We start from the raw sequence: 25135 nt of genomic DNA on the forward strand, positions 1-25135 counted from the left end.
ACATAGTTCAGGCTCTCTAAAGGAATAGAGAAAGAGTTTAGTAAGCCGAGCGTTTTAGTACAAGGAACGCATCCAAAAGCGAAGTTCTTGGAGCTCCTGGACATCCCTGGGTAATCTTAGCTGGCGGTCCGTGAAGATGCTGCAGTAGCCTGTGGAGTTTTACCTGTCTGTGCATTTTCCTAGGGGGAAGGTCCCTAGTTTCCATGGGATTCCCAAAGGAGTCTGTAATCCCAGAAAGGGTAAACATCACTGATTTTAAAGAATCTATCCCGGGCTTCCCTGGTGGCACAGTGGTTAAGAATCCGCCTGCCAATGCAGGGAACACGGGTTAGAGCCCTGGTCTGGGAAGATCCCACATGTTGCAGACAACTAAGCCTGTGCGCCACGACTACTCTGGACCTTGTGTGCCACAACTACTGAAGCCCGCGCGCCTAGAGCCGGTGCTCTGCAACAAGAGAAGCCACCGCAATGAGAAACCCGTGCACCACAACAAAGAGTAGCCCCTGCTCTCCGCAACTAGAGAACGCCCGCGGGCAGCAATGAAGACCCAACGCAGGCAAAAATAAAAATAAATAAATATATTTTTTTAAAAAACAGGCCAGAAAAGTTTGATCAACACCATGTTTTTAATGCCAGTGCATTTAAGCATCTTGGGGTGGGGTGTGCAAGCTCGGTTTAGCCTCAGCTCCCACCTCTGCCTATTGTCCTAAAGCCACGTGTACTGACCTCCTTGGCCCCTGAACACATGTGAGCTTGTGATCACCCCAAGGGGTTAGAACATAGGTTTCTTTAAAATATTTAACTGGTTTCTAAAACGTTGAAATTGTAATGCTTGCACTATATAGAACTGAAGTATACAGGATATATAATGAAAGAAGAACTCCCCTCTTCCTCCTTTCTGGGGCTAGTGTGTTGATAGTTTCTACCCATCTTTCCAGAAATGTTCTAAGAGAACAGGTCCTTAAGATGAAGTGTATGATTTTCATAAGTTATATGTAAATTTTAAGTGTAAGTGCCGATTTGTGGTAGGTTTCATCATAATCTTAAAGGGGTCCATGATCCCTCCACATTAAGGACCACTGACACTGAGACTTTTAGCTCAGGGTATCTGACAAGAACCCATGTTTGCCTTCCATCTTTCTTGAGACCCAAAGAGACCCCACTGAAACAAAAGTATAAAAAATTCCAAAAGTACTAAGCATTCAACAGCAATAGAAATAGAAAGAAGACTTTATTTAACAAATGTTCATTGAATTCATATCATATGCCAAGTCTTCTTATAGGCCCTGATGATTGAGCAGTGAAAGAAATCTGACAAAAATTCCTGCCATCCTGGAGCTTACATTCTAGTAAGAAGACAGAAATATACCAAATAAATCATTTAGAAGGTGACATGCCATGGAGAAAAAGAGAACAGTTAAGAGGGCTTGGGAAGGCCATGTTGGGGGTGTTTCAATTTTAAATAAAGATGGATCACTAAGGGAATTCCCTGGCATCCCAGTGGTTAGGACACCAAGCTTCCACTGCAGAGAACACGGGTTTGATTCCTGATCAGGGAACTAAGATCTCACATGCCGTGTGGCATGGCCAAAAAAAAAGAAAGACAGATCACTGACGAATGAGAGATTTCAACAAGTGCTTAGAATATGGAAAGAGGATGAGAACTCTTATGAGCAAAACAGGTGGAAGCAGCAGCTGAGAACATTGTCTAAGCCAGCTAAAGAGGAGGTAGGAGCCAGCTGGCTTGAGAGAATCCAGGGAAGCTTCGGGCTCAAAGTGAACAGGTTATGGCAGAGGATAGGAGCGAGAACAGGGAACTAAAATGGGAGATTTTATTCCTCAAACAGCTTTGTGAGCCCATGGGTCTCTTGTATTATTTGTATGCCGTACACATATTTTCCAATATCCTTTCGTATCTGCTCAGTGCACAATAAATAGACTCACATACAACCTGGAGCAGGGACGGCGGGGGCTGGGGGGCAGTGTGGGAGGCTAACTGCTCCAACCCACTGCCCTACCCCTCTCTACGCTGAATTTTGCAAAGTGCAGGTAACATTTCTCCCAGACAGAAAACATGTCTCTTCTCTAAAGAAACTGAATGAAACATCTGAGGTCAGCAAGGGCTTGCAGAATGGATGTTGGCACCACAGAACACAGCCCTCCTGACTCTGCTATTTCTCATTCTTCCCTATGCAGAGCTTCCAGCCAGATATTCTCATTCGGCAAAGGGACAAGAGGTAAGGCAGATCTAATTGCATAACAGCAGAGGAAATCTACACCGGCTTATTTTACAGGGCACTTGCTAAGGGGCATAGAGCTGGAAAGCAGCTGACCTGGGATTTGAACTGAGGTCTTCCTTCCAAATTTGTGCTCTTAGCTACATGCTGCCCTGCCTCCCTCTTAGCTTGTACATCTCTTTTCCTGGGTAAAGGAGACTCAAACCAGCATCTACATTTGTATCTGTGGCCACAAGCTGACCTGGATTTTTCTGGCTTTGCTCGGGGCAGGAGTTGCTCCCATTTACTCAGCAGACATTTATGGAGCATTATGTGTGCAAAGCTCTGTGCCACAGCTCAGGCTTGAGAACAGAAGGAAGTGCAGACATCAGCCACCAGCACCACCACCCCCTTGGAACAGTTGCAGGTGAGAGAGCTGAAGCCCAGAGAAAGGTTACTGGGGGAGACAGGGGGTCCCAGTCAAGGCCTGCTCCTGGCCCAGACCCCAGAGCCCTCAAAGCCCTGCAGAGTTCCCAAGTCAGTGGCTGGACCAGGCTCTGAATTGTAATACCCGAGTAACACTTCCCGATTCAACAACGGGCTGGGCTGGGAGGCATCCATCCTCTTGTTTGTGCTAGGGGTCGCAAGGAATTAAATGATTTGGTCTCCCTCCCAGGCGCTGGCTCACAGGTATGAGCCTTCCAGCAGATCCCAACTGAGTGCACATGCGTCTGCTGACCCCTTGTGGTCATTGTGGAATCTGTGCTGGCCCAGCAGTTGGGGCCTTGGTTGCACCTCTGGGACTTTCTGCTCTGGTGACCTCACTTCTCAAAGCGCTTTCCCACCACTTATCTCGTGGGGTCCTCCCTACAATCCCAGGAAGTGAGGAGAGCTAGGATTCCCATTCCCACTTTACAAATGAGTGGCAGCGCCCTGGCATCCAGTCCCAAATCCAACACTAATTCCTTATCTGACCTTGGCAAGTCAATTCCCCACTCTCTGCCTCTGCCACCCATTGATGAAATAAGAGAAATGGCCTGCGCGAGGCAGCTCTGAGGTTTTTCCAGCTCCCCAAACTCTCAGCGCGGAGATGTGACTTGCCCAAGGTTGGAGTGAATCAGGGCAGAGGCACTCCCAGTCGGCAGGTCACTCCACTTCCCCACAATGATTGGGAGAAGTGAGAGGTGTCACAGCAAACAAGAAAATCAGTTTCTCCACCTTTGTGTTCTGATTGTGGGGTGAAGTGCCACATGGACAGATGGATAAGTGAGTGGATGGGTGGAAGGGTATGTGGATAGATGGATAGGGTGGATATATAAGAACTTTGGGATCACTCTTAGCTGCAACTGCCTCCCCTGCTCCCTGACTAACTGCCCCTATAATTCTATCTGCCTAGCCCCTTGGTAGGCTGCTCCACATCCACCTGCTGGGATCTGAAGCCACTGTCCCTGCCTGACAGCCTGGAGCTTGGACGTGCCACGAGGGGAATGAGTCCTCACCCAAGAATTCCCCCCTGCCGTGTCGCTGACCACATGGCCAACAGTGGTAGCCTAGGAGGAAAGTCAGGGCCCAGGACCATGAATGGGCGTCCCTCACAGAGCAGTTCCTGCAGTTGACAATGGCTGAAATTGAGGGCGGTGCTTGCAATGCAGCCGAGCATCACTGGGGCTGCCAGGTGGCATGGAAAGAGCATGCCTTATGCGTCTCACATCCTGGTTCAAACCTAGCGACTCCAAGCAAGTGCCTTAGCCTCTCTGTGCCTCGGTTTCCTCACCTTAAAAGTGGGCATGATACCTGAAGAGTACAGTTGTGAGGACTGAATGAGGTAGGATATAAAATGTCTTGCGTGTAACAGGTGCTCGGTAAACAGAAGTTCCCTCCCTTTGTTCCAGGTCATGGAGAAACTCTGGAGAAGGAACTAGGTCCACTGTGCACCTAGCAAGATTTTTAAACTGGGAAGGCTTTTTAAGTACCCTAAAGGAGTGACATGCATGTGGTGAAAGGGGAGGAGGGAAGGAAATGTGTCTTAGCAAGAACTAAAGGTACACCCAAAATACTCAATCCCATTAAAAGAGTATCATTCATCTGCCCCCTGCCATCAGCACGGTTCTTCAGACACAAAGGATATTCCACAAAGGTTTCCTGAGGACAAAACTGAAAACCTCTTTACATAGCTAATGGGCAATGGTCAGGACTCCTGTGTCTGTTCTTCCACTTCCTGAGTGGGCATGTGCCTCATCCACAGCTACGCAGCCTAACTCCCCCTAACAGTGTGTCCATCCCAGAATGGGTGACAAGTTCCCCTTAGCTATCCGGTAGAAGGGGGACCTGGAGTTTAGTCCAGCTCTCTGTGAAACAGCTAACCTCAAGTAGCTGACAACACAGCTGAGGCTCCACATCACCGTCTGTGAACTCATGCTCCCAAGGGCTCAGGGTCCCTAGCCTCCACTTCCAACTAGAGAGATAACGATTGGGAGCTTATCACATGGCACTTAGGAGATGGTTTTTGGATGAGACAGGCTTGAGGTGGGCTTTGGCACTTACTAGCTGCCCAATCTTAGGTGGGATTCTTGCTCTCTGAGCCTCAATTTCTCATCTATAAAACGGGGCTAAGGAAATTACTTTGTTGTTGGGAGGAATCAATGACTCATGTCTGAAAAGAGCTGAGCCTTGTGCCTGGAATATGAGTGCTCAATAAATGTGAATATGTCAGTGGTTTTACTGGAATGGGCTTCCAGGTGAGACTTCATTGACTTCATTTGAACTAAGAGTTCCGTGTGTGTGTGTGTGTGTGTGTGTGTGTGTGTGTGTGTGTGTGTGTCCGTGTCCTCTGGACTAAAGAATTCCTAAGGCCCTCCTTATTGGGCTTCCCTGGTGGCGCAGTGGTTGGGAATCCGCCTGCCGATGCAGGGGACACGGGTTCGTGCCCCCTCCGGGAAGATCCCACGTGCCGTGGAGCGGCTGGGCCCGTGAGCCATGGCCGCTGAGCCTGCGCGTCCGGAGCAACGGGAGAGACCACAGCAGTGAGAGGCCCGCGTACCACAAAAAAAAAAAAAAAAAGATTCTATTTCTCAAATAATACCTTCCCATCCAACACTCCTCCATTCTTCCTTCACTGATTTTCCTTCCCTTTTATTTTTTTTTTCTCTCAACAATTAGGCGGCTTCTCCAGAATTTCATCACTTCTTGTTCCTTACTTAAATGTAACATCCTCTGGTTTTTTCATGCAAAAATGGAAACACTAAGTCCACACAGTCTGAGATGAGTTAGTGGCTTATAAAGTGACTCATTAGGTTGACATCCCAACTCCTCCACCTGCCCCACTCCCAGGGGTCCCCCAGTCTGTTGGGCCACAGCATGAGGATGCAAAGACCCTCTGCCAAGGCCAGCTGTCTAGGGAAGAAGGGTGCATGTGGCCAGAGGCTAGACTGGGATGAGTCTCAGAGAGGCTGCATTAGGGAAGATCTAGTAAGTGGAGAATTCTTGGGGACACTCTGGAGAAAAGAGGGGCTGGGGCTGCTCTGTGTGCCCTCTGAAGACACCAGGATCCCCAAAGCCTTCCTTTCCCCTTCTCTAGGTACAGTGCCAAGGAAAAAGACTGTTGCTGAAATGAAATGAATACACAAAATATAAGAAACACATCAAAATGCTAGCAGTGGTTGATCTAATAGAAGAATTTTTGTTTTGGGCAAATGTGGTCATATTGCTTGTATAATAAAATTTAAATATTTAAAGTCAATTATTCTAATCAGTTGTGCTCAGCCAAGAAAACAGACAAAAACCTAGAAAAAGACCGTTTGGGCTCCCACTGAAAAGTAGCATGTTTTCAAAAGACCATTAAAAGAGAAAATAGGGGACTTCCCCGGCGGTCCAGTAGTTAAGAATCTGGCACTTCCACTGCAGGGAGGTATGGGTTTGATCCCTGGTTGGGGAACTAATAAGATCCCACATGCCGTGCAGTGCGGCCAAAAAAAAAAGGGAAAATAAAAGCATCATGGACATCCAGTTCCCCACACCTGGATGAGGATGAGGACGAGGACGAGGACGAATGAAGAGTGCTTCTGAAAGCCACCAAGAGGACTGAGGTCCTTACCTAGCAACTGTGGTGATGCAGAATGACCACTCCACGGCAGTCGGGAAACCTGCTTCTAGTTCTCTGCCACTAACTTGCTGCATGACCTTAGGCAAGTCAGGTCATCTCTCTGGGCCTCAGTTTCCTCATCTGTAAAGTGAGAGGACTTGGTTAACTTAAAAAAATATGTAGCAGGCCCTTACTCTGTGCACTGTGCTGAAGCTGTAATTAAACAAAGGAATGAACATTTATTCAAAAAACAGAGTAACTCCTCAATGTTACTGGGCCTTGTGGTTGCAGAGATGAACGAGTCAGCATCCTGGCCATCGAGACATTCACAACGTGGTCAGGGAGACAGGGAGCAACAAGAAATGGCCAACCGCATGCTCAGTGCACACAGACGTGTTGGCACAGGAAGGAGAAGCCTTTTCTGGTGGGGCTGGGCGGGGGAAATGGCACAGAAGAGGCCTGAACTAAATCCTGGGGGATGCTTGGCCCCCACTGTCAAAGACTGTACAGTCTAATCAAGGGCTGGGACAAATACCCAAACATCTACCATGGAAGGCAGAGTGAAGCCACCACAGGTAAGCCAAGTTCAGAGTGGAGGGGAACCCATGTGGCTTGGGCAGGGTGGGGGAGGGGCAGGCAGAAGACGGTCAGAGAAGCTTGTGGGGTGGGGGGAATGGCAGGCAGAAGACGGTCAGAGAAGCTTGTGGGGTGGGGGGAATGGCATTGCAATAAGGCTTGAAGGATGCAGAGAGCTTCCTGAGAGCGCTGGAGGGCTGAAGAGGCATTCTAGATGAGGAGCCAGAGCAAGTAAAGGCATGTTGTGGGCTGTCGGGGCATAGCTGGGACAGCAGGCAGGCCAGGAAGTGGGGACTGACAAGGCTGGAAGCTAACTGTGGGCATCGTGATGAGAGCCACTGAGGATGACAGGCCCCGGGCCAAGCGCTCCACATCCTCATGCCAGTTCTTGGAGGTAGGTTCCCGCACTACTTCCCCATTCTTTAGTATAAGGACACAGAGGCTCAGAGAGGTTACAGAGTCACACAGCTGATGGATGGCAGAAATAGCCCTTAACCCAGGTCTGCCTGATGCCCCACCCTGACTCCTTATCACTGGAATGCTAGGCAGCGGCATTACCGAGCTCCTCCCATCCAAGGTACCATTGTCCCAGTGCACCTGGCCTGGCATTGTACCAGACATGTGGGTACCAAAGGTCATGCCTTAACCTTGGAAGCTGGTTCGATTCAGCCATTTCCACTTGGGCAGCTACAGAACTATCAGAATCACCTTCACCAGAAAAGAGGGGATGGGACAGGGCAAGAAATATTAGAATTGCTGAGGGGGTTTGTGCTCTACTGTCCACTGGTCTCATTTATTGTTGTTCTACAACGGTGTAGACTGGCTCCCTTCCAGCTCTTCTCCCGTCAGCCTAGTGTCGTCATGGCCCCAGGGCAGGTGGTTGGTCTTTCTTGTTAGGTTCCTTGTACACTCAGATGCTATCCAGGTACTGCCGGACGTTCATGGATTCCCGTCGCCAGCGCCCCAGCTTTCTGAGCTGGTCTGTTGTGAATTTTTTTTTCAGGTGGTCATACAAGTGGCCCATCTTTTTCTTGGTCTTGTCTGAAGCTCTTGTCTTACAAAAAACAGAGGTGAGTTTAGGATGAAGAAGCTACTTCACAGTAAGAGAGGCATCTGTGCTCCTGATATGAGGGTAGAAAAGGAGCCAGCTAGACCCAATATTTCATCAATAACTTGGCTCACAGGGAGCCTCAGTTTCCCTATTTTAAAGTGAGGGCATTGAGCTAGGTAACTCCTATGGTACCTTCTGACAGTCTGCAGCCTCAGAGCCTGATTTTGACCTAACATCTCTATTTGAAGAGTGGTGAGAAAGAGAGGGGAGGGGAGGAAGAGAAAGGTTGCCCCCCACATATTGTTGGTGACACCCCCTATGTCACACTGAACTCTACTTATTTATTCTATTCTACCATTTCTATCCTGTCCCCAACAAAACTGCTAGCTTTGGGAAGGCATATCCTTTGTCTTATTCATTTACTTATTCCAATGAGGTAGCTGTGGAGAGGATACTATGAAAAATCAGCTGCAGGTCTTCACAGCAACTACACATAGTCAGGAAGGTGGGACACATGCCCAGATATTTCTAAGCAAGGCACAGAGTGATTGCACTTTTACTATGGATCAGGGTCTCTTGACCTTGGTACTACTGACATGGGACCAGGTAATTCTTTGTGGCGGGGGGCTGGCCTGTGCATTGTAAGACATTTAGCAACATTAGCATCCCTGGCCTCCACCTAGTAAATGCCAGTAGCACCATCCCACTCTCACTTGTGCTACCAAAAAGGCCTCCAGACAGCGCCAGAGTCCCTGAGCAAAGCTGTCCTGGTTGAGAACTGTGGCCATAAATAAAGGGATACCGGCCATCATCCACTGTTCTCAGAGCGTTGCTCAGAGGATTCCCAAGACACTAGATCTTAGCTGCCTTCCTGGAGGCCGAGAAGCCAGTGGCTAGCCAAAGCTGGGAGCACTTTGCGGGGGAGAGAGAAAGACTGCCACGCTGCCACTCAAGCCTCTCAAATCTGAGTTCCTACAAGCTGGGCCCTCAGCAAGTCACTGGCTCTACAGAGAAGACAGTCCCTGTCCTTAGGGAGAACATCCTGCACCATGGTCAGTCAGACCTGGGTTTGCAAGTCCACAATGACACCCCTTAGTGAAGTTACTCCATCTCTGAGCCTCGGTTTGCTGAACTATTAAATGGGGTAATAATACATAATGGACATTGTGTACCCAAAACATGTAAGGGCTCAATACAGCTTCAAAAGGAGAACTTCTGGATGGCTGGAGGATGGCACATATAAAGCCAACTCAAGAGAGTTTCCAATTATATCTCACAGATCCTCACCCCACTTATCAGAGGTGCAATATCTCCAAACCCACTGGTTATAGGGGTTGGCCCCCAACCCATCCTGGGCCAGTCAGAATAGCCTACACTACCTGACCACAGTGACTGGGGCATGGATGGGCCCGAGACCCAACTTAAGCCAACTGGAGTCCTTCTCCAGGATTTGTCTAACTTCACCAACAGTGGAAGCACTCCATTTCCTTTCTGGGCTAAAGGCCATGGTTTCCTGTGGCCATGCTCCCCAGCGACAGCCAGCCTGATGACGATGCCAACATGCGGAAAGCAGCAGAAGGGGAGCTGACAGGGAGAGTGGAAGACACAACCAATGGCACTGGAGCCCCTGCCATCTCTCATCCCAAACATTGGTGACCCTGCCCTATCTACCCTCGATTATGTAAACTCATCATTCTCTATTTTGCTTGAACTAGTTCAAGTTCAGTTTGTGTCACCTGCAACTGAGAGGATCCTAATAGATCCTATTTTACAAATGAGAAGAGTCCTGGAGGAAAAGTGACTCCCCAAGTTCACACAAAGCTGGCCTGGCCATATCCAAGTCCACCCTATTGCCACTACACCATGCCACTGGAAGTTTAGCAGAGGGAGAAACACCCAGGCCTCCAGTCTTCTTTTGGTCTCTGTGACCCTTAAGAGGATCTGACACTATCTCTTACATCCTTCCCATTGTTTTCAATGTCAGAATCCCATGCATCCATCCAGATTTGATCCTGGGACATGGAGGGAGGTTCAACAGAGTCAAGAAGGGGACAGCAGCTCAACTCTGGGATGTCTGCTCTGCTGGAAGAAACGAGTACCTTCTCAGAGTCCATCGTGTTCACTAGCCTCTCCCTAGTGCCCAAAACAGTGCCTGTCCCAAGCAGGCCCCAAAGATGTATTTAATGAATTAATCAGGGTCTGTGGGATGATGATGCTGCGGTTTCCCTCTTCTTCTGAGGGCTTCTGGGTAAGCAGGTCAAACCCTTCTTGTCCATAAACAAAAAGTAGAAGAGCCTCAGTTCTCATGTGGATAGTGGGGGATAATCCCTGAAGGAAAAAAATGACTAAATGGTGTCAATGCCACTTCAAGCTCTAAGAGCCAAGACTTTTTATGGGAGATAGTAGGAATCCATTCAGGGAATCCCTAAATAGAAAGCTAATGTACTTTGAGGGAAAAAAATGCCACCGGAGCCAAGAGACATGGAGTCCTCCTTGGTTCCCTCAGCCCAGGAACAGCTGTGACACCTTGGGCAAATCAGTAACCCTGAGTCTCAACTGCCTCCTCTGTAAAATGGGCTTGTATTAGAGTACTTTGATGTTTTCCTATCACCTCTAAGATCTGTGATCTCCCCGCAAGGTTTTGGGGAGAGTGAAATGAACATGGATCAAGCCACTAACACCCTCTAATGCAAAAGCTTGTGACAACTTTACCTCCATCTCATAGATTCGTTGTGCACTGAGGATGTCACGAATAATTACCCGAGATAAGTGGCTCTTGGGTAAAAATTTTTTCACTGCTGCTTCACTGAAATTCATTAAGCTGGAGAGGGAGGAGAAAGTGGTACAGGCTTGATGGCTAGGCCAGGGCTAGGGCAGGACCTGATCTGATGGGATCCTGGGGTAGTGGCTGAGGCTTCCCCAAGTTTCTTGGGAGAGGCACCACCCTGTCATAGTTGTCAGAGGAGCAAGGGAGTAGGCCTAGGTTTCTTCTTGTAGGAAATGTGTGCTAAATGGGTGTTTCTTGGATGCTGAGAGGGAAAACCATCCTGAGAAGGATGTAGAAAGGTCAAAGTAATCCACAAGAGAAGTGTCAACAGGGATTCAGCATTGTCCACAGGAGCAGTCATCTTAAGAAAATGCAGTTTGAAATGGGAGGCGAGGGTCTTAGATGAAAGAAGCAAAGTCAGAGGGATGAATCTGAGGGGGGTTGAGATGGGGCGGGGCACTGCTCAAGCCTAGGTATAAGGGGGATCTGGGTGGGGGAGGTCAGAGGAAACAGGAAAAAAGGGAATAAAGTGTTTGGACAGAGGTTAGGTTGGTTGATGGGGGAATTCTAAGGGAAAAGGGTTTGGGAAAAGTCTGGAAAAGTGAAGGAAGTTTGGGGTGGACAAGGACTTGAGGAGACTCTGGAGGGTGAGAGGTAGAAGTTGGGATGGGATGGGGTGTGATGGAATGGAGCCAGGTGCTCCAGGCCAAACTAGAGATAACAATTTGGTCAAAATGAGGAATTGGTCAAAAATGGATAATACCAGGCCTTGAGTTTTCTCTTTTTGATAATTTGGTGACACCGTGAAGTGGTTTTGCAACTACATAGATATTTTTGCCCACTTAAAAATAATTACTCAAAATATTTTCTTTCTAAAATTTGGAAACTACCTAAATATACAATAGGGAAGCAAATGAATAAATTGTGGTTAGGTCATACAATAAAATATTACACAGTTATGAATAAAACAGACATCCAAAGTGTATTGGGTGGGGGAAAAAAAGATTACAAAATAGTAAACTTTTTTGTGACATATACCCCCCATCCCCCTGCAAAGTAAAATGTGTAAGCATGTTGCAGTACATATATATGAGAAGAGATCTGGACCAACATGGTAACAGTGATTGTCTCTAGCCATTCATTTTGCTTGCCTGGTTTTTCTATGATAAGTGTATATTATTTTCATAGGACAAAAAATAGGGCAATTTTTAAAGGATAAAACATTTTGAAGGACTAAAATTTTTTTTTCCTAATTCATTTTCAGCCAGTTTTGAAGTGTGGTTTTATGAATGTTTTTACATTTACAAACTAGTAGAAACAAACACCCTTTATCTCCTATTTACGTTTTTTCTGACAACAAAGACATGAGGTGTTGGCAAAGGCTAGTTTAGAGATCAAGATGCTCAGAAAACACAAGTCTCCCAAATTCCGTTAGAAAAACAAACAAAAAAAGACCTAAAATACTTAAAGACACATGAAACAGTCTTCACCCACTCAGTGGTGCACCAAATTTACCATTACTTCCTGGGAAGGGGGGAAAAAGGCAGTTTTATGGAAATATTCCCTTTCAAGTAATAATGATCATTTTGAACCAAATTGCTTTCCAAAGCAAGGTCTCTGTGGGAGCCTGGAGGATGCTGAGGGAGCTGTGACATGTTGGAGGGGAGGGGAAACTGGGGTCTGTGGGTATTGGGGCCCGGCTGAGGGAACTGGGGGCTTTCCCTGGGTCACTACGGAAAGTAGGGGCTGTGGAGGGTAGTGTCAGGCCTGAGGGGACCTGCGCCTCATCAGGTTCTAAGGAAGTTCAAGGCTCGGCCCAGAGGGCGCTAGGGACCCTCGGGATACACGACGTCAAACCTGGGAGACTAGAGGGCCGGGCCCGCGGCGATTCGGAGGATATGTGGGTTGGAGGTGGGAATTCCAGACTCCCCTGGAGTCTGGACTGAGGGCGTTCGGGCTCCACGGCGGGCGAGGCGCTGGGCTGGGAAATTCAGACTCTCCTGGGGTCTAAGAAAGGGCCGGGCTCTGAGGGGCCTGAGGCTCTGGAGAGCTAGGGCCCAGGTCCCGGCGGCCGGCTTAGGGAGCAGGGGTCTGAGGGAGTTCGGCTCCCCCCGGGGGCCCGGGCTCTGACGAACGCTCTGGGCCCCCGGGCCGCACCTGAAGAGCACCGGCGACTGAGCGGTCTGCGGCCGCAGGAAGCAGATCTGCGGCTTGGTCCGTACGTGAATGTCCGGGCGGCTGCCGAACCTACTGCGCCGGAAGAAGGCAGAGGCCGGGCTGGTGCCAGAACTGGTGGTCGCCTGGGGGTCACCGCACAGGCAATGGGCGAGCCTAGGTTCCATGTGACGGAGGGCCTGGGCTGCTGGCTAACTGCAGGATTCGCTCCTTCCACCTTAGAGAGCGACTCGGGAACGGGAGCCAGGTCAGTACTCAACCTCTGTGAGCTGGCGCAGACGCGTAGCAAGCCTCTGCGCAGACGCGAGGCGCTGAACACCGCGCGTTGCCCGGAAGACGCGAGAGGAAGGCGGGACCGGGGTGGGGGGTGGGCGGGCCTTGTGCTCAAAGCCCCAAGGCTGCGGCCGCGGCAGGATTGTCCCTCGGCGGCTGCCGTGGTGCGGCCCGGCGCGTTGCCATGGAGACTGGCTGGAGGACAAGCTGCTGGTTGCAGTGCGCAGAGCAGACCCTACTTCTTGACTAGGACTGCTGTGGTCCCCGCGTGATCGCAGGGCGGGTAACCGGGTGAATCCGGGCGGGGCAGCTCCGGGACGGGGAGACGAGGCCTGGGTGCCCATTCCTCCCTGCGACGAGGGACCATTGCTATGGAAACTGGAGCACCGGGCCGGCGGATTGTGGCTCCTGGGTCCCGACCGGTCTTCTCTCACCTGGAGACCCTCGCCCAAGGTTGTTTCCTGAACTAACCTGCCCTCCCGCCCGCGAGAGAGAGGTAAGACACCGAGGTCTTGACACTGAGCGGGCGAAGAAGCCCATTCCAACGCCAACTCCCCAGGAAACCTACCTGACTCACCCCTGGAAGCGGCCCCTTTCTCCCGTCATCCCTTGTACTCTGTTCCACGTTTATAACCCAGTATTAACGAAAACTCCGCGGTGTTTGTGCACTTTTCCCACACATAATGAGGCCAGAAAGACCGGCTTTTGAACCTTGCTTTGTGACCCTAGACAGGTCCTTTTCCCCACTCTGCCTCACCTTCCCCGTGTGTAAAATGGAGATATTAACTCCAGACACCGGCTCGTTATGCTGTTTTGGAGATTGAACCAAAGGCTTTGTACGCTATAAAATGGTGAAACTGAGATGCTGCCGAGTCGCTCTTTCTCGCTCTTCCTCCCCCTCACGCTAAAGTTCTTCAGATCTTTGTGTCATTTCTTCAGGCGATCTTCGCAACTCCGTAGCCCCAGCCTGAAATAAATACCATTATTCTTCATTCCCATAATGCCCTGCATTTTAACTTCCCTAACAACAGCAACAGTAGTTATCATTTGTAGATAAATGTCCCAGGCCTTGTTGTTAAACACTTTACCCAGGTTACCTCATTTAATCCTCAGAAGATTGTTATAAGGTAGGCACTGTTATCCCCTATTTTCCAACTCTGTGGTGCCCATAATTGCCTATTTAATGTCCGTCTCTCCCACTAGACTTTGAGCTCTGGGGCAGGGGGGCATGGCTGACTTGTACATTTCAGTATCCCCAGCACCTACTACAGTGCCTGATAAATATTTCTTGACTAGCATGAAAATGACTTTCCTCTCATTACTACCCTCACCTTGCAGAGCAGTGTCTCCTCTGCACACTTTTTGTCCCTGTGATGAACAGCAGTCTCCCCTATTCCTGTTGCCCACTGGGTACTAGTTTTGGGGGCCCTCAGTCCACTTCTCTCTGGGTTTTCAGATGATGAGGATCCAGAACATTCCTTAGCATTTAGGCTTCCAACTGGTTGAGGTTGGGGGTGGGGCTCTTCCCCTACCCTCACAAGACTTTTAGAACAAACCAACCCCATCTGCCCTACCTGGGGTGAGCCTATTGCATTGGACTCTGGGGTACTGGCAGGTGGGATTTGTCTGTGCAGCCTTTGGCTTTCCTTTCCAGCAGCCTAAGAACCACCCTCACCTCCACCCAGCTCCTCCCCAAAGTTCTAGAGAAACATGGCCAGAGACCTCATCTTTTCCAGAAAACCTCTCAGGAGGCAGAGTTGTGGTTGTTGGAGTCATTTCTTCACTTAGCAAATATTTTTAAGCACCTACTTGTGGGGACACGCAACTGGGCACTGGTGATATGATAGGAGTGAAGATAGATACAGTGATATCCAAAGGGAACTCACAGACAGATCACGGCAAAAGCACTTCTTCAGGAAATGTTAGGAAGCAGGGCACATAGGGCCTGCCTGGAGCTGGGACTTGATCAAATATGGGGGAGGGGTGTAGTTCTGGAAGGTTTCCCCGAGGAAGTGACCCTTGGCTAAGATCCCAATGCTCAACAGTCCTCTGCTGAATGGAACAGATTAGGACCTGACAGGCTTGTAAGGAAAGGGGGTTCTAGGATGAGAGCAGGAAAGGCCCTGGGCCAGAGAGGACCACTGTCCATACAGAACTGTAAGTGGCTCAGCCCAGCCAAGGCCCTTCAGGACGTGGGAAAGGTTAACAGGAGGCTGAAGAGATGGGCAGGAGCTGGGCCACAAATTGCCTTGACAGCCAAGCTTAGGGGCTCCATCTCATCGTGACAGTGGGCAGCCACTGAATTATGTTAAGTGGGGGGACAGAACTTTGGCTCCTCATTTATCCCTTCTCCCTCCTTGCAGTTTTCTATGGACACAGCCTAGCAGGAAGATGCAGCGTCTATGTCTCACTGGCCGCTGACCCACCGGCCCAATGACAGCATCTCCGTGTGCCTTCCCGGTTCAGTTCCGGCAGCCCTCGGTCAGCGGCCTCTCACAGATCACCAGCAGCCTGTATATCAGCAACGGGGTAGCCGCCAACAACAAGCTCATGCTCTCCAGCAACCACATCACCACGGTCATCAACGTCTCAGTGGAGGTGGTGAACACCTTATACGAGGACATCCACTATGTGCAGGTGCCTGTGGCTGACACACCCATGTCGCGTCTCTGTGACTTCTTCGACCCCATTGCAGACCACATCCACAGCGTGGAGGTGAAGCAGGGCCGCACCCTGTTGCACTGTGCCGCCGGCGTGAGCCGCTCGGCCGCCCTCTGCCTTGCCTATCTCATGAAGTACCATGCCATGTCCCTGCTGGATGCCCACACGTGGACCAAGTCATGCCGGCCCATCATCCGGCCCAACAATGGCTTTTGGGAGCAGCTCATCCACTATGAGTTCCAGCTGTTTGGCAAGAACACTGTGCACATGGTCAGCTCCCCCATGGGAGTGATCCCCGACATCTATGAGAAGGAGGTCCGTCTGATGATTCCACTGTGAGCCATTCCACCAGCCCCTGCCCCAGGGGCAGAGGTACAGATCTGCCATTGATCCTACACCAAGATCTGTACTTAAAACATTCTACTTTCACTGATACAGAAAAACCAGATGATGCCTTTTTTAAGGGCAAGAAAAAAGGAAGGGTACTACAGCTCTTAATCTTATAATTCATAACTTTAAAGATTCAGTTTATTAAATGTAAGATGGTGAAGATAAGTTTCCTACCCTGCAAGTGACAGCTCATGGCTGCTGACCAGAGGGAAGAGTGAACCAAATGGACCAGCACCCAATGCATATGGCAAGTTTGGTATTCTGCAGCCCTCCCCACGACCGACCAACCCAGGAATGAGTCTGCCACAATCCCGCCTCATTCTTTTGAACACGAAGCCAGCCTTAAGCATCATGGCACCTCCCATGCTTCTCACAGTAAGTGCCAACCTACTTGATAAGTAGCCTTCAAGCGGTACTCCAGGAGCCCTGGGGGCCCCAAGCCAACCCTGCTTCCACCTTCAACTGTGGTCTTCTAGATTGGACTTACGCATAAGATAGTTTTCAAAGGAAGCATTCCATTGTATAAAATTCCTTAAAAAACATTTCTTTTTGAGCGCTGTTGTACGTGGCAAGATGAAAGGTGGTATTAGTCTCCATCTCGGGGCACGTGTGGAGAGCAGGCCTGACATCAGGCTCAGAGGTTCCTCTCACAGGCCTCGGCTCAGAAGGCTGGAGCTGTGGACCGGAACCCAGCCTTGTCACCTCCTGCCTGTGTGATGTGGGGCCTCTTGGAGCCTCAGTTTCCTCGTCCAGGCGATGACAGCCCTTTCCTCACAGGGTTGTCATGAAGATTCAGTGCTTCCTTAGCACGGTGCCTGGCACATGGCAGGTGCTTGGTGCTTGGTGTAACTGGCAGCTCTCATCACGAATGATACTCTGGCCCTGCTGCCCCGGGTCAGCAAGTCGTCTTCATAACAGCAGCTCCCCGATCTGCGCACAGCCCTTTATTGCTTAGAAAGTGCTCTTCCAGAAAGTCATCCTGTGTGGGAGAAAAATGGTTTCAGTCCTTTCAGACCCTGCCTTTAAGGAGGACTAGACCTCGAAGGCTTTTCAGACTTCCCTTTGGATTAAGCACAATGTTTAATCCATGTGCAATCTGGGACTCCTAGAACAACGAGCACACTTCCAGCTTCCCCCAAAGGGCCTTGTTTAGATTGCTGATCATTAGAGCCAGTGTCCTGGTCTGGCTGACCGCTGGGGTCCAGTGGGGTATGTGCCAAAGGGATAAATGAGTGGGCCCTACCAGTAGGCCCTGAAATCCAGGATTGTTCAAACCCCCCAGGTGTGTGTGGATCTGGGTCAAGAGCAGCTATTCTAATCCAGAGATTTTCAGACAAACAGTACATGGGCCAGTCAAGAGCACAACTGCTCTGTGGGTCAGAGCCCACTGGAGGCCAAATGCTCCTTTTCTCCAAACCTGCTCCACCCTCACTTCTACAAAGGGCCTGCCCAGAAGTGTAATTTTAGTGTCCGGGGAGAAGGAAAATCGCTATTCGAGACTGACCTCATTTTACAGATGAATAAACAGAACCACAAACACCAGGGCTGGTATGGCAGAGCCCCCCCAAAGCAGAAGAAACCCATCAGGAAGAAACCCAGGTGGAAATTTTCTTTGAAAACATTTTTAAAGAGAAATTTATTTGAATATCTTTTGTTTCAGTTTTTTAAAATTTTAAATTAGGGCTTCCCTGGTGGCGCAGTGGTTGAGAGTCTGCCTGCCGATGCAGGGGACACGGATTCGTGCCCCGGTCCGGGAAGATCCCACATGCCACGGAGCAGCTGGGCCCGTGAGCCATGGCTGCTGAGCCTGCGCGTCCGGAGCAACGGGAGAGGCCACAACAGTGAGAGGCGCGCGTACCGCAAAAAAAAAAATTTTTTTTTTAATTAACATACCATAAAATTAACTTTCTCCTGTGTAAAGTTCTCTGTGTTTTAACACATTTGTGTAACTACCTCCACAATCAGGACACAGGGCAGTTCCGTCAACCAAAGAATTCCCTTACTCTGCCCCTTGGCAGTCACACCTTTGCCCCACACCAACCTCTGGCAAACACCTATCTGTTCTCCATTCCCTATAGATTTGCCTCTTCCACATTGTCACATACATAGAATCATAGAGGATGTCACATCTAGAGACTGGCTACTTTCTGTCTTTGAGATTCACGCATGTTGCTTTTTATGGCTAGGTGGTATTCCATTGTTGGATGCACTACAGTTTGTTTTACCTTCACCCGTTGAAGGATATTTGGGTTGTTTCCAGTTTGGGTGATTTTGAATAAAACTGCTACAAATATTTGTGTATAGGTTTTTATGTGAACATAAGTTTATGAGTGGGATTGCTCAGTCGTGTGGTAAAGGTTATGTTTAACTTTTGGAAACTACCAGATTTCCAGAGTGGCAATATCATTTTGCCTTCCACTATGAGAGATCCAATTTCTCGCCAGTATTTGGAACTGCCAATATTTTTTATTTTAGCCATTCATGTGGTAAAGTTTATGTTTAACTTTTAGAAACTACCAGATTTCCAGAGTGGCAATACCATTTTGCCTTCCACTATGAGAGATCCAATTTCTCGCCAGTATTTGGAACTGCCAATATTTTTTATTTCAGCCATTCTGATAGGTGTGTGGTATTAGCTTATTGCAGTTTTAATTTGCATTTCCCTAATGATGTTAAGCATATTTTTGTGTGTTTAATTGCCTTCCACATTCCCTCTTTGGTGAAGTGTCTATTCAACTTTTTTACCTGTTTTTAAATTGAGTTGTTTTCTCACTATTGAATATTGAGAATTCTTTGTATATTCTGGATACAAGTCCTTTATCAGATATGGATTTGTAAATATTTTTCTCCAGTCTAGCTTGTCTTTTCATTTCTCTTAAAAGTTTATTTTTTCGAGCAAAAGTTTTAAATTTTGATGAAGTGCTACTTACCAGTTTTTCCTTTTATGGATCGTTGTTTTGGTGTCACGTCTGAGAACACTTTGCCTAACCTAATATCACAAAGATTTTCTCTAATGTTTGAGAGTTTAAAATTTTCACTATTTCCATGATCCTTTTGTATAAGGTGTGAGGTTTAGTTTGAGGTTCATATTTTTTCATGTGGATGTCTAATGCTTTCAACTCCATTTGTTGAAGGCTGTCCTTTGTGCATTGAGCTGCCTTTGCACCTTTGCATACTCTTCATTCTGTTTGATACGTGTCTTTCTCTTTACCGATACCACACTATCTTGATTACTGTAGCTTTTATGATAAGTCTTACCTTATACCTAATCTTAGAAGGTGTTCAGTCTTTTGCCATTAACTATGGTGTTAGCCATAGGCCTTTTTGTAGTTGCCCTTTATTAGGTTAAGGAAGAGTTGGAAAGTATTCTCTCTTCTATTTTCTAGAAGAGATATGTGAATTGGTGTTACTTCTTCTTTGAATGTTTGGTAGACTTCAGCAGTAAAACTATTTGGGCCTGGAGATTTCTTTTTCAGAAGGATTTAACAAAGAATTCAATTCCATTAATAGTTAAAGGATTAATCAAATTATCTATTTCATCTTTGGTGAGTTTTGGTAGTTTGTGATTTTCAAGGAATAGGTCCATTTCATCTAATTGTCAAATTTATGCATGTGGAATTGTTTATACTATTCCCTTAATATCCTTATTAACTGCAGGGTCTATAGTGACATCACATTTCCATTCTCCACACTGATTATTTGTCTTCTCTATTTCTTTGTTAGTCTGGCTAGAGGTTTATCAATTTAAAAAATCTTTTTAAAGAATTACCTACCTTGTGTCTTTAATTTTCCCTATTGTTCTTCCCTTTTCTATTTCATTGATTTCTGCTCTTTATTATTTCCATAGTTCTGCTTGCTTTGAGTTTATTTTGCTCTTTTTTCTAATTTCCTAAGGTGGAAAATTAGATTATTGATTTGAGGCCTGCATCCCACAAAGTTTTATATACTGCATTTTCATTTTTGTCCATTTCAAAACATTTTCTAATTTCCCTTGTAATGTCCTCCTTAATCCATGTATTATTTAGAAATGTGTAGTTTAACTTCTAAGTATTTGGAAATTTTACAACCATCTCTCTGTTATTGGTTTCTAGTTTAATTCCATCAAGGTCAGAGAACATGTTGTATGATTTCATTTCTTCTAAATTTGTTAATGTTTACTTAATGATGTAGGATATGGTCTGTCTTGGTGAATGTTTCATATGCACTTGGGGGAAAAAAAGGTTATTTTGGATAGAGTGTTCAATAAATGTCAATTAGGACCAGTTGATTGATGGTGGTTTCAATTCTTTTACACTCTTTCTGGTTTTCTTTTTACTTGTTCTATTGATTACTAAGAGAGGAATGTTGCAGTATCCAACAAAAATTGTGGATTTGTGTACTTCTCCTTTCAATTCTTTCAATTTTTGTTTCATGTATTTTGAAGCTTTGTTTTTAGGTGCATACATACCTAGGATTGTTATGTCTTCATGGTGAATTGACCCTTTTGTCAATATGCACTGTCTCTTTATCCTTCTTAATTTTTTGAAGTCTATTTTGTCTGACATTAATATAACCACTCCAGCTTTGTTTTAAGTAGTGTTTGCGTGATACATCTTTTTATATCCATTTACTTTTAACCTAAAGTGTGTTTCCTATAGATAGCATGTAGTTGGGTCTTTTTTAATATATCCAATTTGTCTCTTAATTGGTGTGTTTATGCTCAAAATATTGATATTTGGATTTAAGTCTACCATTTTATTGTTTTCTATTTGTCCTTTCTGTTTCTCATTCCTTTATTTCCCTTTTCCTGCCTTCTTTTGAATTATTAATATTTTTAAGTATTCCACTTTAATTTTGTATAAGTTTTTTAGAGGTTGCACTAGAGATTATAATATACATATAACTTTTCATAATCCACTTAAATTAATATCTTACTACTTCTCACTGCTATTCATATTGGGAAATGTATTAGTTTTCTCTTGCTGCTATGACAAATTACCACAAACTTATTGGCTTAAAATAGCACCTATTTATTACTTCACAATTTCTGTAGGTCAGAAGTCTGGCTGGGCTTGACTGAGTTTTCTGCTTAGGGACTCACAAGGCCAAAATCAAGGCGTTTCCTAAGGCTGAAATCATGTGTGTTTTTTACTGGAGCAGAGCTCTGGGGAAGATTCTGCTTCCAAGCTTATTGAGGTTGTTGACTGAATTCAGTTCCTTGTAGTTGAAAAAGACCTCATTTCCTTACTAACTATCAGCTGGGGGCTGCTCTGTTCTAGAAGGTGCCCACATTCCTTTTAATGCTTTCCATGTGGCCCCTCCAAAAAAAGTGGGTTGAGTCCCTCTCATGCTTTGAATACCTCTGACTTTTCCTTCTGCTGCACCTCTGAATCCAGCCAGAGAAAAATCTCTGCTTTTAAGGATTCATGTGATTAGACTAGGCCCACCCAATAATCTAGATAGTCCGGATTTTAAAGTCCATAACCTCAATTACATCTGCAAACTCTCTTTTATCATGTAAAGTAACGTTCACATGTTCCAGGGAACAGGGCATTTGGCAGAGGTGGACGTTCTGCTTATTACAGATAATTTCTACGGATCTGACTTCAAGTTTGCTGAATTTCCTCTGCCATTTTGCTACTAAGGCCATCCAATATATTTTCAAATTTTGATTAATGTATTTTCTTAGTTTAAAATTTTTTATTTGGTTATTTTCTATATCTTCTATTTCTCTGTTGAGACTTTCTATCTTTTCATTTCTAAGGTCTTTTTCTGATAAGTCCAACATTTGGGTTATCTCAGTGTTTAGACTTTCTTGGTTCTTTGTATCCAGAGTAATTTTGGATTGTATCCTGGGCATTTTATTTTTTTTTTTTATTTATTTTTTTTTTTTTATTTTTTTTTTTTGTGGTACGCGGGCCTCTCATGTGGCCTCTCCCGTTGCAGAGCACAGGCTCCGGACGCGCAGGCTCAGCGGCCATGGTTCACGGGCCGAGCCGCTCCGCGGCATGTGGGATCTTCCCGGACCGGGGCACGAACCCGTGTCCCCTGCATCGGCAGGCTGTCTCCCAACCACTGCGCCACCAGGGAAGCCCTGGGCATTTTAAATATTATATTGTGAGACTCTAGGTCTTGGTTAAATCCTATGGTAACTGTTGAGTCTTTGTTTTAGGAGGCATTTGATCTATTTAGGATCAGTTCTGGTCTGCCTCCTGTGGTCTGTTAAAAACAAGACAACAGGCCCCAAATGGAGTCCCTTATGCTAAGCCCCACATCACCAAACTGAGACTTAACTACAGTTTCAGCTATCCCAGAAATGGAATATTAAACCAGTCAAACAGGAATCACCTGATCAGCACTAGTTAGGTAATCTGCCTGATGGAACCCTGCCATCCCCTAAAGGAAAGTAACCTTGCAATAACCAATGCTATTTTCTGCCTAGAATAACTTCCTCGCTTCTGTTCCCTTTTGCCTATAAAAGTCTTGTACAGCTCCTCAGAGCTCTTTCTGTTTGCTACATTGGATACTGCTCAATTCATGAATCACTGAATAAAGCCAATAAGATTTTTTTAATTTACACAGTTGAATTTTGTTTTTTTTTTTTTAACAGGGCCATAGTTCAATTATCAGTTTTCAAAACATTTGCAACATAAGTCAAATCTGCCCTAAGCTTGTGCCACCCAGGGCCCAGTCTGAAATCTGGGTGGTCTGCATAGTAGTTTCATTCTCAAAGTCATTGGAATACTGTTTAGGGTCAGATCCATACATGTGAGCCTATGGGATCCATTTCTCAAGCTTCCTCCTCTCCACAGTTTCTCCCACACTCCCCAGTTTTCAAGGCCACCCTTTCCCTGGTCCTCCAGCTAGAAATCAGGGCTTTTAGTCTCCCTGCTCTCCTGCATACATTCTGTGACCAGTTCTGCTCTGGGACCAGGTGACAGGGCGAACAGAGAGAAAAAAAGCAAGGGGATTCCTCCCCAGCACACACACCTTTCAAGCCACAGTTCTTTTGGTCAGACAAAAGGATTCCCCTCCGAGTTTTAGGTGCTTTGCCGGCTTCCACTGCTACTGCTACTTCTGCTGCCCAGTTTCAACTTCAATATGAGGCTTGCCCGGAGACAGGACTATATGAGAAAAGAACAACAAAAAAAGAGATTTCCTTCACTCTTTCTGTCCTGAAGAGGCCTTCCTTCCTACTCCTCAGACCGGAAAGACAGGACTGCTCTTGGAATTCTTTCTTTCCATGTCCACTGCACAGTTCCAGGATTCACGCTGCCTCTGAGACCACGCCAGCAGATACAGGAGCAAAAAGCAAAACAGGAGACTCGCCACCAGATTGTTTATATTCCAAGTTCTGGTTCCCTTTCCCAGTCCACCTGCTACCATTTCTTTTTCAGAGTCCTCAGAGAGCTGCTTCCTGCATTCTGCCCAGGGTTTTTATTTGCATTCAGTGGGAAGGACAGACTATGTTTACTCTATCTTAGTCAGAACTGGAACCCTAAGAAATGTATTTTTAAAACTACATACTCATTTGTGGAAGAAGGAAAATAAATACAGTCCATCTACAATAATATCCTCAAGCAGTAACCAAGTCAACACTTAGGTATTGTGGTATATTTCCTTCTTTCTATGCATTTTTTTGTTCATAGTTGAGAAGGTATAATTTTGGATCCTCCTTTTTAAATTATTCTTTCAATATTCAGATTTGGATATGGCAGGACCAGCATTTCACATCTGAAGTGGAAGAAGTTGAGGTTGAGAGCTCTTGAGAGGGTCCAAGTCCTTTTTTGCAAACAGTCTACTCTGTTCCTCTGGATTCAGAGTAGAGACGCTGGATCTTAGCTCCCCGACCAGGGATCAAACCTGTGCCCCCCTGCAGTGGAAGCACGGAGTCCTGACCATTGGAATTCCTGTCATGTTGGAGTTTTAACGCTATCCTGTAAGAGGGGAGAATGAAATGTCCCTCACAGCCCAACAGCCTGGCTTGGAGCAGAGATTCCAAGCCTCTGATTTCATGAACTTTTAACGTTCCTACCCCAAAAGTATAGAATCACTTTCTTTATTTATGATGAACTAAAGTCAATTAAATTTGGTGTGAGACGTTTCTGTGAAGTTCATAATACCCCGCCAGATAAACGGTGGCCCTGAGGATTTTCCTGAACAACCTCTGTTGAGGTGGTGATCTCATTACATATCTAGGAACAGGTAGCTCTTGACCCTGAAGCACACAGCCCTGCTTACCTACCTGGGATGCTAAGTCCAGATGCACTAAGAATCCATCAACCACCTCTGGACTGAGGACTTATGTCACACAGGAAGGAGCTCAGGATGAGAGTCGAGAGGTGAGGATTCTCATTCTGCTTTGTGACTTCAGGCAGACCCTGGAATTTTTCTGGAATTCTGCCTTTAAAATGGGAGTCACCATGCCATCTGGGGTGGCCATAAGAACGTGTCCCACAGGCCTCCGATTACAGGATGCAATACCGAAAAAGGGCCCCGCCGTGACACTGTTGAAATCCATCACCATGTTTATGCTAGACTAGACTTCCCTCAGGCTCCTTCTAGCCAATTCCCCAGTATAGCAGGGATCCTAAGGCAGGCCCGGTCCTGGGAGACATGGACTCTTCTGATTGGCTTCCTTGCTGTCAGCTGTGTGGTCAAGAACGTTTCCCACCAAACTTCCTTCCCTCTCTCCTCCACTTGCATCACAGTCTGACGGGCCTCTCCTAGCCTTCCCATCCCCCTTCCCATTTTCTCTCACAAATGTTTGCCCTCATAAAATCCTTGCACTTTTAATCCCATCTTGGTGCTTGCTTCTCAGAGGACCTGGACTAATACATCATCCTACTCCCCCTCTCACAGGTGCCAAGAGACACTCAAAAGCAGAAAGTTTTAAACACACATAAAAGCCTCTTACCACAGATCTTTCTAGACTTCCCTTGGCAAAATATCTATAATGCCTTTCC

The 25135-nt window shown here is 46.7% G+C and overlaps 3 protein-coding genes across 4 annotated transcripts in view; 1 reads left to right on the forward strand and 2 right to left on the reverse strand.

The window, feature by feature from the left end:
• The window catches only part of OSBP2 (oxysterol binding protein 2), a 166408-nt gene extending 143161 nt beyond the window's left edge, over positions 1 to 23247 (reverse strand). The window contains exons 1-2 of the mRNA XM_067014694.1: positions 23160 to 23247; positions 16678 to 17169 (exon numbers count right to left, since the gene is read on the reverse strand). The gene's annotated coding sequence lies outside the window, so the exon portion shown is untranslated. The remainder of the gene's footprint in view (positions 1 to 16677; positions 17170 to 23159) is intronic.
• C15H5orf52 (chromosome 15 C5orf52 homolog) lies at positions 7576 to 13092 on the reverse strand. Its single transcript, XM_067014701.1, has 3 exons — positions 12849 to 13092; positions 10632 to 10745; positions 7576 to 7922 (listed from the first exon to the last, which is right to left on the reverse strand). Exons 1-3 carry the CDS (start codon positions 13031 to 13033, stop codon positions 7784 to 7786), a joined length of 438 nt encoding a protein of 145 aa, XP_066870802.1. The 5' UTR covers positions 13034 to 13092; the 3' UTR covers positions 7576 to 7783.
• Positions 12587 to 20519, forward strand: DUSP18 (dual specificity phosphatase 18). Of its 2 annotated transcripts, none has more exons than XM_059039329.2 (2): positions 12587 to 13635; positions 15503 to 20519. In XM_059039329.2, exon 2 carries the CDS (start codon positions 15573 to 15575, stop codon positions 16137 to 16139), a length of 567 nt encoding a protein of 188 aa, XP_058895312.1. In that variant the 5' UTR covers positions 12587 to 13635; positions 15503 to 15572; the 3' UTR covers positions 16140 to 20519. The 2 variants fall into 2 exon arrangements, with proteins under 2 accessions (XP_058895312.1, XP_058895313.1); XM_059039330.2 differs by lacking the exon at positions 12587 to 13635 and having other exon boundaries at positions 15507 to 15737; positions 15848 to 16133.
• Positions 23248 to 25135: the final 1888 nt, after the last annotated feature.

Source organism: Kogia breviceps, chromosome 15 (genome assembly GCF_026419965.1).
Source record: "Kogia breviceps isolate mKogBre1 chromosome 15, mKogBre1 haplotype 1, whole genome shotgun sequence".
Taxonomy (NCBI): Eukaryota; Metazoa; Chordata; class Mammalia; order Artiodactyla; family Physeteridae; genus Kogia; species Kogia breviceps.